Raw genomic sequence first — 15,165 nt, forward strand, 5'->3', positions numbered from 1 at the left:
ATACATTAAGCTCCGAGGTATTTTACAAGTATTAAAAGTTAGCTTGAATCCACATCTCTTCAGCAGGTGTGGTAACCCACTGAGCTGCATTATTCAATGTGCTAATGAACTTGGGCGCGCAAGTCCTTATTTCAAAGATGACAACCGAACAGTGACTGTTAATAATGTAATTGCGTGGCGCTTCATATATTTTACACGTACGTCTGTTGTCCTACTGCTATAGGCCTAGGACAAGGGTGCCATAAAATGGTAAAAGGTATGATGCTTATAGAGTCCAGAGATTCTCCTTGTAAACAAAAGCTTAATTTCCCCCCCATCCCCCTCTTTAAAAAAGGGCTTGATAGGGTCACTCACCCAACGGAGAGCCCACATACCCTTTTCATCCACTTTCAGCACTGAGTACCACACAGATTTAAATTCAGCAGTACAAAATCCCAGAATACAACTTGATGTGGGTTAAAAAGACAAGTGTGTGATACTGAACCACTTACAAGTACCCAGGGCAGGGTGATACGAGGTAAAAAGCCAGTCTGTGACAGAGCCGCCGGGGAGGGGTAAGGACAGGATTACAAACACAGTACAAGTGATGCAAGCAACAAAGGCAGGACCGGCAGACATCCATGTCCCTGTGAGAGCTGCCACTTCCTGCGCAGCAGCAGGTGCACTCACCTTGCACGCCAAGCAGCGAGCTGTTCAGGGCCCCCTTGAGCTGCGGGTCCCCCACCCGCACCATCAGCCGGAAGAGCCAGCTGAGGTGCGCCTTGAGGCCCTCGTGGCGCCGCACCTCGGCCCAGATGGCGTCCGACCTCTGCTGCTTCTGGGCGTTCATCCCGCCGGCGAGGGCATCGCTGTCCCAGGTGTCAGGGCCTGCCCATCGGAGCCCCGGGACCAGAGGCGGCGCGCAGTGTCAGGTAAGTTAGTTTTCTTTTTATGGCATGAGAGTTCTTATTGGTCATGCAGAGTGTGTGAATGTATAGGCAGTGCTTATATGGCAATGGCATGGAAGATGCTAGTATGTATAGGACGTTCTAACGAGATGGAGAATACAAGTATGTACAAGGAGTGGTTATGTGGCACGGGGAATGCTTGTAGTTCTGTAGAGGTGGTTATTATATGGCAAGGAAAACCCTTGCAGGTATAGGGAGTTCTTACGTGGTATGAAGAATATTGTATCTATGGGTAATTGTTATATGGCAAGGAGAATGCCTTTATGCATAAGGAGTTCTTATACTGTACAATCAGCAAGTGCATGGTGTAGAGAATTCTTCTATGAGTGCGCACTTGTGCTGAACCGGCTCTTCTGAGGAGCGGAGACAGGGTTTACATGACATGGATACTTCGTATGTGATAAAGAGCATTTTTATGTGGTGTGGACAATGTTGGGGGAGGTGTTGCTGCTACTCTGCCATCTAAGTGTAATAGTTTTATGTTCATGAGCGAACCGTGACTAGTGTGCCTGGTTTATACCTGGTCCACCATAAACGACCCGACGCTCACATTTCGGTCCACTTTCTAGAAACACCATCACATTAAAAAACATACACAGAATATGTCATAGGATGTTAAAGCTGGGCAGGACAGCAGACACGTTCCGGTGCAGGCATGGTCTAACTCTAGTTGCAATTGATATGTGCATAGAAGCAGACTGTGTAGATCTGTGGGATGTGCCGCAAGCGGCTAATGGGGAAAGCAGCTGTGGTGTAGCATGCAGTGGGTGCCTGCACAGGCAGTAATGATGCAACAGTTTGCAGCACAGCCATACGGTGGGTGCAGGCAGATTTTAAACAAGCTGTCATGGTTCAGCAAGTCATGGATGGGGGCAGTGCTCGTATTGCTCTATTAACGTTCCTGCTTCCTCAAATTTGCTTGAAAATGCACCATTTATCCACTCTTTTTTTCCAAAATTTTCTCAGGGGGAGAATCCCTCCGAACCCCTCGTAGGTTGTTCGGGCGCGTTCGCTGCACTCGCCCGCCACGGTGCAGTACGCCAATAATTTTACGCCTCACCACTTTAAAATGTCACCAGACGCCACTGCTCCCCAGCCTTCCAGAGACACATCTGTAGCAATAATCTGAGGAGCCGGAGTGACCATGAAGGAGAGACCTTGGGAAATGTTCTCCTCGAGAGTCCACCATGAAGCAGTCTCTCTCATTGACAGTGATTGTGATCATGTCTTCGAAAGACCCTTCCACTTGGCACCACTGAAGGTCCAGTTGTTCCTGAAGAGGGCGCATTCGTAACCTGCAGTGAGGAATCGGAGGAATGCAGGACGAAATGGACCCTAGAAGGGACTTGTAGTGGCGAACTGAGAGTGACCTTTTTTGAAGTAGACGGGCCATTGACATCAATTTGGCTTGTCTTTCCACTGACGGAAAAGCTTTGTTCAGGGATGTGTCCAATATGGCTCCTAGGAATTCGGCTTTCTTTGAAGGGTACAAATTTGATTTTTGCCTGTTGAGGGTAAGACCCAGACAGTTGAACAGCTTTGCAGAAGCTGTCACTGACCTCTCGGCCGCTGTCATGCTAGGAGCCTTTAGCAACCAGTCGTCCAGGTAAGGGAAAACCTGGTGCTGTTTCTGTAGAAAAGCAGTTACCGGAGCCAGTATCTTTGTAAAAATCGGAGGCCGAAGGGAAGAACCCTGAATTGAAAGTGGCTCTTGGCTTCTGTGAAGTGAAGAAACTTCCTGTGGCATGGATGTATGGGAACATGAAATTATGCATCCTCTAGATCCAAAGTGGCCATGAAATATCCTGAAAGTCGAAGTATGTCCTGCAAAGAGATCATCCGAAACGACTGCTTTATGAGATAGGTGTTGAGCTCCCTCAGATCTAGAATAGGGCGCTACTTTTCTACAGTCTTTTGAACTAGAAAGAACCGGGAGTAGAAACCCTCTCTTCTTTGCGAGACCGGGACCGCCTCTATAGCCCCCTTCTGCAGCATCTGTTGGACCTCAAAGCTCAGGAGACGAGGATGTTTTGTTATGTTGGCACGAGGGGGCTTGGTTGGAGGAGGATGGACAAACTCAAACGTGTGACCGAATTGGATTAGATTGAGAACCCAACAATCCGATGTTATCCCTTGCCATTCCTGGAAGTAACGTGAAATCCTGCCCCCCACAGGTGTTAAATAAGGGGTAGGAACAGTAGACAGAGCCAGCAGGCCGCCACTGGCGCAGAAAAGACTCCTTCACCTGGCGCCCCCCTCTTCCTCTGTTTGATGATCTCGAATATGACGAGGAATGCCCCTGCCACTGGTTATATTGCGGGTGGTAAAATTGCGAAGCCGGCGTATACGAGGAGTACCGATATTGCTGGCAACCTCCCTTGTATGAGGGAAGACCGCTGCCCCTTGTGCCACGAAAAGGGACCTTTCGGTATTGAAGTGTCCCTAATCATTTTGCTGTGTATCTTTTTTAATGTCCTGAAGCGCATCGTCTATGTGCTTCCCAAAGAGCGCCTCCCCATCAAAGGGGAGGTCCAGAATCTTGTTCTGAAACTCAGGCGTAAATGAGGTCGCTCGCAGCCATCCCTGGCGACGGACTGCCGTTCCAGCTAGGGAACGGAACGAATTGTTGCAATGTCCATTGCGCAATTAATCACTTCTAAGGAGGCCCTCTCCCCTTCCTGGAGAATGTTTTTCGTTTCGGCCCTGCTGTCATCAGGCAACTGGTCAAGGTAGGAGAGAGGTCACACCACATCTGGTGACTGTAGCGCCCCAAGATGGCTATAGCGTTAGCCGCTTTCATGAGAAGGCTTGACATTGAAAAAAACCTTTTGCCAGCATTGTTCAGGCGTCTGCCTTCCTTGACTGGAGGTGTTGTTAGAGGAGCTGCTGGATTTTTAGACTTTCTCTGTGCTGCCTGTGATATCACTGAGTCCGGTTTAGGCTGACTCACCAGGCATGCTGGGCTATCCTCCGGGGCTTTATACTTTTTCTCTAAACGAGGAAGCACCGGAACCACTGTAGCCAGGGTCTTCATAACCTTGAGCCAGTCTTCCCAAACATGACCAACAATAGGAATTGATCTCATAGATTTCTTAAAGGGCTCTTTGAAATCGTATAGGAAGCACTCAGACTGGACCGAAGGCATAAGAAGCTCAAATCTTTTTGCTGCTCTTTCCAACAAATTCTAGAAACCGCCCACATCTCCAGGCGGAGAATCCACTGGCACCGGTGAAGGTGATGCAGGAGTAGGGATAATATACTCATCCCATTCCCTGTCTGGATCCGGGGGAATTGCATTTTCCTGGTCGTCTTCAAGGGTATCCTCCTGAATAATCGGAGTCGACGGTGGTGGAGCCACAAATGATTGCAGAGGGGGTGGTGGGTCTGCAGGTGGAGCAGCCGGGGTTGAAACCTGCTCCTGATGTTGTTGGAAACAAGATGTAGTTGGAAATCTACTTTTATAGTTTGAAAGCATGAGCTGCAAGTCCGAAATCAAGGAGGATGGCATACAAACCATCTCTTCTGGGTAACCTCCACGATAGTCCTGAGGAGGATCATATTCCTGTTCTTCATACTCTGAATCTAGGTCCTGGCACTTCATGTGCAGTTCAGAAGGGCTATGAGCATACCCAAATGGACCTTCATCCTCCGAATACTCCTCCTCTAGAAGGGGAGTAGGCTGGGCGAAGTGAGATCTGGAGAAATGCAACGTTTCCTGATGATTACTCCGGAAATTTGTACCGGTCGACGATGAAGGTATCGCCATCGTCGCCGATAGTCGTCATCACCGTCGACGTCACCACGGCCGTCGTCATCCTCATCGGAGTTGTCGACGACAACTTCACCATCACCGTTGCATCCGTCGTCGCTGGCATCGACGATGAAAACTGCATCGCCGTCGAAGACCAGGAAACTCGTCGACGATCCAGTCACTGGAGTATGACAAGACTGAGAAGACTGTACCTTTTCGCTGCACGTCGACGAAAACGATGACTGTTTCTCTGTCGACGGTATCGTCGACAGCGGAATCCCCTCAGAAGGTACAGAGGAGGACTTTTTGAAGTCCTTTTTCCTGTCAGGAGGCGAAGATGGAGGAACAGAACTCTACTTCCTCACTGCAGAATCTCCTTTAGATAGTCCTTCCCTCTCCTTTACACCTCGGTGAGGAGATTTGCTTGGACTTGGCCTGTCAGACCTATGAGAGGTCTTTTTAGAGACTTTACCAGGTCGTTCTTCAGAAGAAGAGGGGTCAGATCTCTACCTCTTCAGGGATCTCTTGGAAGAGGAAGCTGATGAGGCCTCATCACTATCCTCACTGGATAAAGGGTCCCTCCTGGATTTCAGCTTTTGGAGCCAGGTCAGAAGACGTCTCTCAGGGTTTTTGTGGAAAAAGTACGACAAACCTTGCAATCTTTAGCCTTGTGATCTGGATAAAGGCAAAAGATGCAGTCCTTGTGAGGGTCATCTATGTTAAGCCTTTTTTTAGAGCAGGTGCAACAGGCTTTAAACTGTCCTTTCTTCTCCTTCTCAGACATGTTGACATGAAGCTGAAGAAGTTGTTGAAGAAGTTGTTGAAGAAGCTGTTGAAGAAATCAGTTGAAAAAACTAAGAGTAAGGTAATTAGGAAACAACTGAGCAGAGCTCAGTAGAGACTCCCTAACACAACACGCAGTAGAAAATCTGATGGTCTGAGGCTCTCTCAGGAGGGTTCTAGAGGGTGAGGCTGATCTGATTGGTTGTTGATTTAATTTGGTCTCTTTTCCTTAAAGAGGTGGATATGTTACAAAACTATATTGGGCCTAGGTCTAGTTTCTAATTGTAATGGTTTGTATTGCTATTTTTATAAACACCGGGACTCCCATCTTCACAACGGGGAATGATTCAAGCATGGGAATTTATGAAAGTTCCAATACTAGAGTAAACCTTGGATTTATTATGTGGACACTAAACCTCTTGGGATCTCTGGCTGTCTCATATTACATGAAAAGAGGCCAAACTGAAAACAGTGTCCAGCCCTCAATATCAAAAGAAGTAAACTCCACACACATGGAAGACATTTCATAGCTATCAGAGAAGATGGGCTCAGATAATCGCAAAAACAATAGGGGTTCACAACAATCCCAGGTAAGTCAAAACTAAAGAGGACAAACAATTTATAAGCACAACTCATAGGTCATACAAAATTACTAGATCAATTACAAAAAACAAGCCAACAAACAATGTTAATCACCCATGCCTTTCTTCTCTTACATTTGCACTACTTTTTAATTTTTTTAGATTTACTTCTCCAAAATGAAGTGGCAAAATAAATGAGGAGGCAGTTCATTTTAACAATGAAATACAAAAGGAGTTTAAACTGCAATTAAAATGTAATGTAAGCAGTGTTACTATAAATTTGAAAAAATACACCAGGCAAACTTTTTCATAAGTACTTTTTAATTGAAATCAAGATCCATAATGTTACAATAATTGTACAAAAACCTTCCAAAAATACATTCTTTGCCTATGTGACTAAATCATTTAAAATTGTGCGCAGTACAACCTTTCGTTGAAGCATAACCTTGAAATGCCCCATCGACAGGAAGAAAGAACATCTTACTTAACTTTTAACAGTTCTTTATTTTTCACACTTTACCAATCATATAAATCATTACACTGCCCAAGAGGATGACACATTAGAATAAAGAGGAAAATGCCACAATGCCATTACCTATTACCGCTCACTTTTCCACTGCAGAAATGGATAAAACTGCAATTTAAACCACAATTTGGGTGCACACTTCTCCATTAAGAATAACTACACAAGTGTTAGTTATGAGCCTAAATTAAGGAGAGACATGTTAAATGTGCACTCCAATTAAAGTCTATGAAACAGCAGGATACTTTGAAAAGGTATGTGGACTATGGAAAGAAATGCTAGAATGAGTTTCAACAGATATCCTGTTGATCTATTTAGCAAACTCAAAGCTTGCAGATCTCCACTAATAGAGGCTATAATACAGATTTCTGGTAAAAGGAAATCCGATGCTGGTTGAACATCACATAAAATGGTTTTCACCAGTTAGTAGCTATGAAAAAAGCCAAAAGTAGGACACTGACAATCAAACAGGTGGACGGCATTAAGCAAGTCTGCCTTGCAGCATTAAAGGATAATTTGAGATTATTCTGCGTACATGCAGAATTTGAACTCTGCATACATATTAAAGAAAAAAAATCAAATGAAAAGCACAATCCACTCCCAATAATGGGGCAGAAATAAACACAGAATATATTGGTCTTGCCAAAAGACTGTTTAGGCAGGCAGATCACCACTTTCTCCAAAACGTAGCCATCACCTTCCATGGCCAACCATTTATAAAAATGACTTGTCGTGGAATCTCTATACTTGATAAAAGAGGTGTAAAGGTATGTTGCCATCCTTCACGCCAATCATACACATGTAGAGCTGAAAAAGATTGTATTGCTCCTACAATACAATAAGGAGCCAAGACAATCTCCTTGAGTAGCCAGAAAAAAGGACCTTCCAGGCTAGAACAATGACTTGTATATAATTCTGCATTTCTGGTAGTAAACACGAAAAGCACGAGTGATGTAGTGCTCTGCAGAGAACCTGCTAAACAAACATGTAGTAGGTACAAAGGGAAAACAAGGATACAAAAGTAATCCAACGGTTCTTGAGAACTTAAAACCCAACAATTGGACTGCTGGGGGCTCAATTACAATCCACCATCCCAATAAAACTAAGAGTTCAGAAACCGATTCACTGGTCTGGAAGAACACCTGTACACTACTGCAGACCGATTCAATAAGCAAAGACAAACAGGACATTTTCATCTATCTTTTAAGATTACATCCACAGCCTCTTTAGGCAGTGGAAGAATTGAGAAGGCAATGACCAGAAAAGAGGATATTAGGAGATAAAGAAAGCTAAATAGAAAAAATAGCATTTCATCAGAACAAAACCTCCATGGTGCAGCGTTCACTGCACAATGTGATGCAAGCAAGCACCATCACCGGCAGTTTACTTACAGATTGATAGTTTTAATGAAAACATCACGCTTTTTGGGGACCCAAAACTGATGCTAAGTTACAGCTCTTCTTTTCCCTATTCATATACATTCAACTGTCAACACAAAATGACAGCTGCCATGTTCCCTAGCATATATACAATATCCATCTAAGTTTTTGGCACAAGTCGAGATTAAAGCTTTCTACTGTCAATGAGATCAATTCACCAGAGCATATAAACAGATAACCACTCACTCTATACTATATGCCGGGTCAATGTACGAGTAGGATTTCAAAAACAATCACAAAGTCGTTCCTCTTTTAGATTTATCCTATACAATCCATTGAATTAGTGGGTCTGGAGGGAGTGTGTATCAATTAATATACTTTTGGAAGAGTCACCAGTACCCTGCCATAAAAGGGTGGTTCTGGAGAGACCACATCAACACAAAAATGCAAACATAAAATGATTTCTATTTACATCTGATAGACCAAAAGCCATAAAATTCCTAGCTGTATCCTAGTTTTATTTTAAACACCTTTTGGAAGCCGCAACATTTGTTGGTTTGTACAAAAATAGGGCTCCTTGCCAAAAACAAAAAAAAAAAATTATTGATTTTATCAGTATCCGTTTTTTATGCTGAGTTCACATTAATACACCTACAGTCTAACTCATGAGAGAAAAGCAAACAAATAAGTAAAACCCTAAGTTTTAAGTAGAATACCGGTTAGTAAATATGTTCTTTTTCCTGCAGTACTTCTCTCAAGCAAAATATCTTCTCATGGAAATCCATAATCACTGTAAAATCTGCATACAATTTGCAATAGCTTTGCTTCAATGATAATTTTAAAGTCCTTTACAGTGCCAGGAAGGATAAAAACGTACATTTGGGAATTCATTAGTTAATACAACTTCATTAACTCGAGACTACCATAAAGTCCGCAGAACTGCAGCAAATACACATAGGCACTGTACGGGGAATACGTCTCTTAAAATCCTCTACTGCGGGGTCTGGGACACATGATTTAGTGCACCTGGAAACAGTCAGCAGGGCAATGCCAACAGGATAGTATAGCGTACTGTGTAGCATCTCTCTGTATAATGCGGGTCTAAACACGCACACATCGATGGACTCGCTATTCGGGTTTATCATCTCTGCCGTCCCAGTACTTTTTATAAGCCTCGTCAAACATGTTCTTGCATGGGATCTCGGCTTTCAGCTTGGAGCAGATGAGGAAGGAGCCACCCATCTTTCGGTGCAGAGAGTAGGTTTCCTCAGGTGGAGGGATGAGACGGTGTTTCAACATAACCGGTATTAGGCGGTGGATCCGCTCTGTGGTACTCTGGGACCCAAAATTAAATGGTACATCCGATTTGAACGCCTCTCCCAGGATTAATATTGCCTCCAAATGAGCATTTTCCATAACCTGAACAAATGAAAACATACAGTCAAACAGAAAAAAAGTAGTAAACACACAAAGCATAGCTGTATAAAGTGTATTAAACTCAAAATAGAGAATCCTAAAGTTTAGGATGGGTTTAAAACGTTCAATAATTCTATATGACAACTTTTAAGGAAGGCTCAAATTCTAACACTCATAGAAAACACCCACAGAAAATATATACCGGAAGTGCAATTCATTAGTAAGGCAACGTGACAAAACTGATCATATAAACCTCCCCTGACTCCAGAAAGCCACATGTATGGAGGAAGTAAACAAAGCGTAGTCTAGCTATAAAGAGCAACGGAGGGAAAACACTACATGTGTACTTTCCTGCCTGTTGGGATGAAAATGTCCTCTGCCTGGTGATGGACGTGTCCCCCTGTTCCGAATGCCCAACTATACTGCTGCCTGGATCCCTAGAGCTGATTTTTGTTGTTTCATACAATCAAGGGTCATGTGTGTGCACCATATAATAGGCCTGTCTCAAGGATTGCAGTTGTGTTGGTATGGTTACCCAAAGCGCTACCCTCATAATGGTGAAAGGCTACTGCCTTCACCAGGAGTTAAGCAGCACATTCGTGGTGGTGGCAGAATATCATTTAGTGATCAGTAGGAGTGAACAGCTACTTTTTAACCTGTGTCACTGGAGTGACGCTTACAGGCTCACTCACTTTTTAAAAGTCCCGCTGCTGTGTGCTTAACTCACCCTTGGCCTACATCAGGTAGATAATTGCAGTGCAGGAGTGGGGACTCTGCACTGCTTGTATGTATGTATGTATGTATGCCTAGGAAGGGGACTGTACATGAATAGTGCTGTGCAGTGTATGCATGAGTGCATATGTAACTGAGCAGATCAGTACATGAAAGGTGTAGTGCTATGCAGTGCGTGTATTGTGAGAAGTACAGAACATAAAGGGTGTAAAGTTTTGCAGGGCGCACAGGGCGAATGTGTGCTTGAGGGTATGTTTGACTGTGGTGGTACAATACATGTAGGTAAGAGTACTGGACAGTGTATGCACTGTGTACATACACTGGGTGCAAGTGACACTGTAAGGGTACATTACGATGAAGACCCTTGATTCACTTTTGGGAGGCCCTGGTCTGCCTGGTGCAGACATGAGGAGGTAGAGGATCCCCCAGACAGATGTGTATTGCTGCATTCTTGGCAGTTGAGTGCGACACATGGGAGAATGTAGAGAGACACTCCCCCTGTACACTTCAAAGGACTCACTGATAGATCACAATGAAGCGCCAGGACACATCTCAGGAAGGAGATGGGGCTGATAGGGCAATGATACAGAGTGCGACTGGGAGGCATAGATTAATATTTTAATGCACATATCACTGTGACTGACATCCGTGTGTCAATTTAGTCACTCCAATGGCCTGTGTTGTGGGACTATCAGCTTCGTAGTCTCTCCTGCTGTGACAGACTGCTTTTTAACAGGAATAGGAGAAGATGTACTTCAAATAAGCAGAACCCCAACATAAAACTTTAAAGACCCGGACCCTAAATCACAGTTGGTGTCTGGCAGTGAACTATAAGAAGGGGAGGTTGAGACCCCAAAAACGGTCATCTGCCAAGCAGCCAGATGGGCAGTGAGAAGGAGAAGCTCTACGAGACTTTTGCCTGTGACCAGGGCTCCGGGAGCTGGGGGAAGGGGGTTGGGGAGGCTAGGCAGGTAAGGCCTGCTAGTCTCCCTGCTGGGTCAGGGGACATCATCAAGGGAAAACAAAATCACCTGCTCTGGTGTATCAGCGCCTGCCTGATTGCCAAGACCATCGTGCCCGGTCATGAAGAGAGCGTTTGAGGGAGAAAGGTCCAGTGGAGAGGCCTGTTGAGTTGAGTCCTGGCATGAGCAGACAGCTGCTGCACCGATTGGGCTGTTGCCCTAGTATAGACTTAAGTCGGTGACCTCCACATGCTATGAGAGGGCCGCCGTGGCAAAAATGCCATGTTGCAAGTGCATAGGTCTGCATGGCACCGTTGCGGTGACTCCAAATGCCAGGAGGGGTTGCTGTGGTAAGGACCAAAGCCTTGTGTGACACTGATGCAGCAACCCCATATGACAGGAGGCACAATCTGGAAATGTGGGGAAGCCGGGATTAACCTCCTGTTTTCTAGTTGTACATTGTTTCCCAATTCAGCCACTAAATGTATATCCTATGTATATCCTTTGCTTCACCGACACCTAACTTACCCCCAAGCCCTCACCCAACCGCCATCCCGCTGGCATCAATGCACCCCTTGGGCTCAACATGACCAAACATTTTGGCCCTTGGGAAATGGTTTGAGAGTACCCAGGATTAGACGTTAAAAATAAAATGCTTATTTTTATAATTAAAAGTATTTAGTTGGACAGTCATTTATTGCTGCTGCGAGCTCTTTAGTGAATAAGGATCGTAACTTAGTCTGTATCCCCAGCTGCCAACCATCCCATGCCCCCAAAGGTACCTTTGATTGCTCGTCCACAGCTACTGCTGAGAGTTAAGTGCAGAAGACGTGCTTGGTACAGTTGCTGGGGATCCAAAGTAGGACGGGCCCCAGGACAACAGGAGCAAAAGGCCTCAACCCCCCACGGTTGTTACAAGTAACCTCTGCGTACCCTTCTGATGCTGCTATTCTCAGATGTCTATAAACACAGCATTACACATGTAGAATAAAAATATATTAAAGCATTTATAAAAGAGCATACAAGGAATTTAATGTAAAGGTTCCAGACAGACTGTACTGATAAAGGAAGTAATTTTGTACCAGCCAGTCAGTTTTCAGATTGCAGTAGTCATGGGTCACCCTCAAGGTGACCCATGACTACTGCATTTTAAGGGTGGAATTTTTTGTAAATTTTTTTTTTTGATTGTTTTCACAACAGTTAGAACAGGAGGACATCGAGACAGACCTTGTTCAGAAATCTTATGACAAATTCCCACCCAAATGCACAATTCCTCAACCAAGCCCACTTCCAATGCAGTGAGAAGGACCATATTTCCCCGTCTCCCCACAAACCAACCTAACCATCCGAATCAGAGGAGTCCCCATCAGACACAGGCGGCGGATCACATAGTCCTCCCCTGTACCTGTTCCATGCCCCCCAAACCTTGGCCCACTTGCGAGGGCATCCCCGCCTGACGAACACTGACCGCTCAGCAAACATGGCTGCATCCATCTCCCTCCTCCACACAGACAGCAACGGCGCCTCCGCCGCTCCCCACCTCTGGGCTATATTCCGTTTGGCCGTCATGATCCCCAGAGTCACCCAGCCCTGCGCCTGACGATCAAGATCATTGGGCTCCCACACATTCAGCAAACAGCGCCGGGGCTCCGGCATCAGCGATATCCTACACACCTGTGACATTGTACGCAACACCCGCTTCCAGAACACCTGAAGAACGGGGCACTCCCAGACAGTGTGGTAAAAGGTTCCCTCCTCCCCACAACCCCGCAGGCAGAAGGGGTGAGTCGCTCTACCCATCTTGTGTAGCAAGCATCTGGTGAAGTACGAGCGATGCAAAATACGTAGCTGCACCAGCCGCAGTCGTGAAGATATACCCGCCTCACGCGGCGAGGCCAGCGCCTCAAGCCACTCCGGATCATCAAAGTCACCGATCTACGCAGCCCACCGTTCCCTCAGGAGCCCCAAAGGGTCTGGCAAGTTGTTGATCAGTTTGCGGTACGTGAAGGACGTAGCCTTCTTTGGCATGTACTCCGTCAACAGTCTATCCTCTAACGGGGACGCCTCCGGAACCTGGGCGCCAGGAGTCAATTGCGCCATCAGTGCATGCTTCATCTGGAGGTATCTAAACCATTCTGAGGGAGCCAGCTCGTATTGCTGTTGTAGACATGAGAACTGGACGACCGCCCCTTTTTGCCACACGTCGCCTACCACCGAGATTCCGATATTATCCCAAGCGTCGAACCCTTTGCTATCCCTTAAACGGCCCAGCTGCTTGGCGTCCCAAAGGGGCGTAAGTTGAGTTAAGACCCCTCGCCATCCCAACCTGGCCTGTGCCGCATGCCAGATAACTACAGTCTGCTTAAGGGGGCCAATCAGCTGCGAGGCCAGTCGGGCATCATATAGAGGGGACAGCATACCCCTCTCCCCCAACACATCCCTGTCCGCCTTAAATGCGGGATCAGACTGAGGCGCATGAAGCCACTGGTTGATCACCTTAAGCTGCGCCGCCCAGTAATAGAGTTGGATATCCGGGAGCGCAAGTCCCCCATCGTACCACCCGCGAACTAATTTTGATTGCGCAACGCGCGCCGGTTTATTGCCCCAGAGTAAGCTGGAAACCTGCGCTGCTATCGTGCGGAAGTAGGTCGGAGGCACCGGGTACGGAGTATTCTCCAAAACATAGAGAAACCGCGGCAGGGCCATCATTTTGAAGAGCGCCGCCCTCCCCACCAGGGTCAGAGGCAACACTCCCCAGTGCTGCACATCGCGCCTGAGGCGGTCCACCTGAGTGCCTAAGTTACGCTTGAAAAACTCCACCTGATCCATCGTCACCTGCACCCCTAGATATTTGAAGACCCCTCCACCCCACCTGTAGCCGGCATCCCGCCGGTAGCCGCGGAGGGGGGCCCCGTAGCACCAGGAGGAACGATTTCGACCAGTTTATTGTATAGCCCGATGCCCGGCCAAATATGTCGCAGATGTTCAGCAGTGTCAAAATGGAGCGTCTAGGGGAAGACAGGTAAAGCAGTATGTCATCCGCATAGAGGGAGACTCGGTCCTCCCAGTCGGCGGACCACCGAAGGCCCCTCATCCCAGGCTCCCACCGTATCCAAGCTGCGAGCGGTTCGAGCACTAGGGCAAAAAGCAGTGGCGACAGTGGGCAGCCCTGACGCGTGCCAGAGGGAAGTCCTCCGACATGTGTCCTTTGGCCGCAACATGGGCCAGCGGTTTAGTGAAGAGGAGCCGGACCCAGGCACAAAATTTCGGTCCAAACCCTAGGTGCGCCAGCACCGCAAAGAGAAAGGGCCATTCCACCATGTCGAACGCCATGCGCGCGTCAAGGGAGAGAATGACAGCCGGTTCTCGCAACCGCTCCACCCGGGCCAGCACACCATGCAGCCACCTCAGATTGTGGGACGTACTTCTCCCGGGCATAAAACCCGACTGATCCGGGTGCACTATGTCAGCTAAGTGTGGTGTGAGCCGGAGGGCCAACAATTTCGCACGGATCTTGGCCTCTGCGTTGATCAGCGAGATGGGACGATAAGAGGTACATTGGTCTGGGGGCTTACCCGGTTTCGGTATCACCACGATAGTGGCCGTCCGTTGGTCAACGGGGAGCTCTCCCATCTCCAAGCTGTGCGTGAACATGTTTAGCAAGTGCGGGGCCAGCGTCTCCGGCAGCCGCTGATAAAGTTTTATCGGGACACCATTTGGCCCCAACGCCTTACCGGGCTGTAATGCGCCAATAGCCGCCTGTAGCTCCTCTAACGTGAGCTCGGCCTCAAGAGTCTCCCGGGCCTCCGGGGAGAGCTTGGGCATCTGCAAGTCCTGGATATAAGTCAGTGCCATCTCCTCTGACATGGAGGAGGTGGAGGAGTACACTCCCCGAAAGTGCTCCGCCAGGGCGCGCACTATGGCTCGTGGGTCCGTCGTAGTCAGCCCTTCTGCAGTGTCCAGCTGCACAATGCTTCGGGAGCCGTCGTCACGTCTGTCAAGCCACGCGAGCAGCCTACCGGTTTTATCGCCTACATCGTAGACTGTGTGCCTCGAGGCCTCTAGGCGCTGTCGGACACGCTCGGTCAGGT

The 15,165-nt window shown here is 47.1% G+C and overlaps 1 protein-coding gene across 3 annotated transcripts in view; it reads right to left on the reverse strand.

The window, feature by feature from the left end:
* Positions 1-6,365: 6,365 nt before the first annotated feature.
* The window catches only part of COQ8A (coenzyme Q8A), a 330,849-nt gene continuing 322,049 nt past the window's right edge, over positions 6,366-15,165 (reverse strand). For all 3 annotated transcript variants that reach the window (XM_085613033.1, XM_085613034.1, XM_085613035.1), the window contains one exon: positions 6,366-9,383. In XM_085613033.1, coding sequence (XP_085469159.1) covers positions 9,093-9,383 — 291 coding nt within the window. In that variant the 3' untranslated portion in view covers positions 6,366-9,092. The remainder of the gene's footprint in view (positions 9,384-15,165) is intronic.

Source organism: Triturus cristatus, chromosome 6 (genome assembly GCF_964204655.1).
Source record: "Triturus cristatus chromosome 6, aTriCri1.1, whole genome shotgun sequence".
Classification (NCBI taxonomy): Eukaryota; Metazoa; Chordata; class Amphibia; order Caudata; family Salamandridae; genus Triturus; species Triturus cristatus.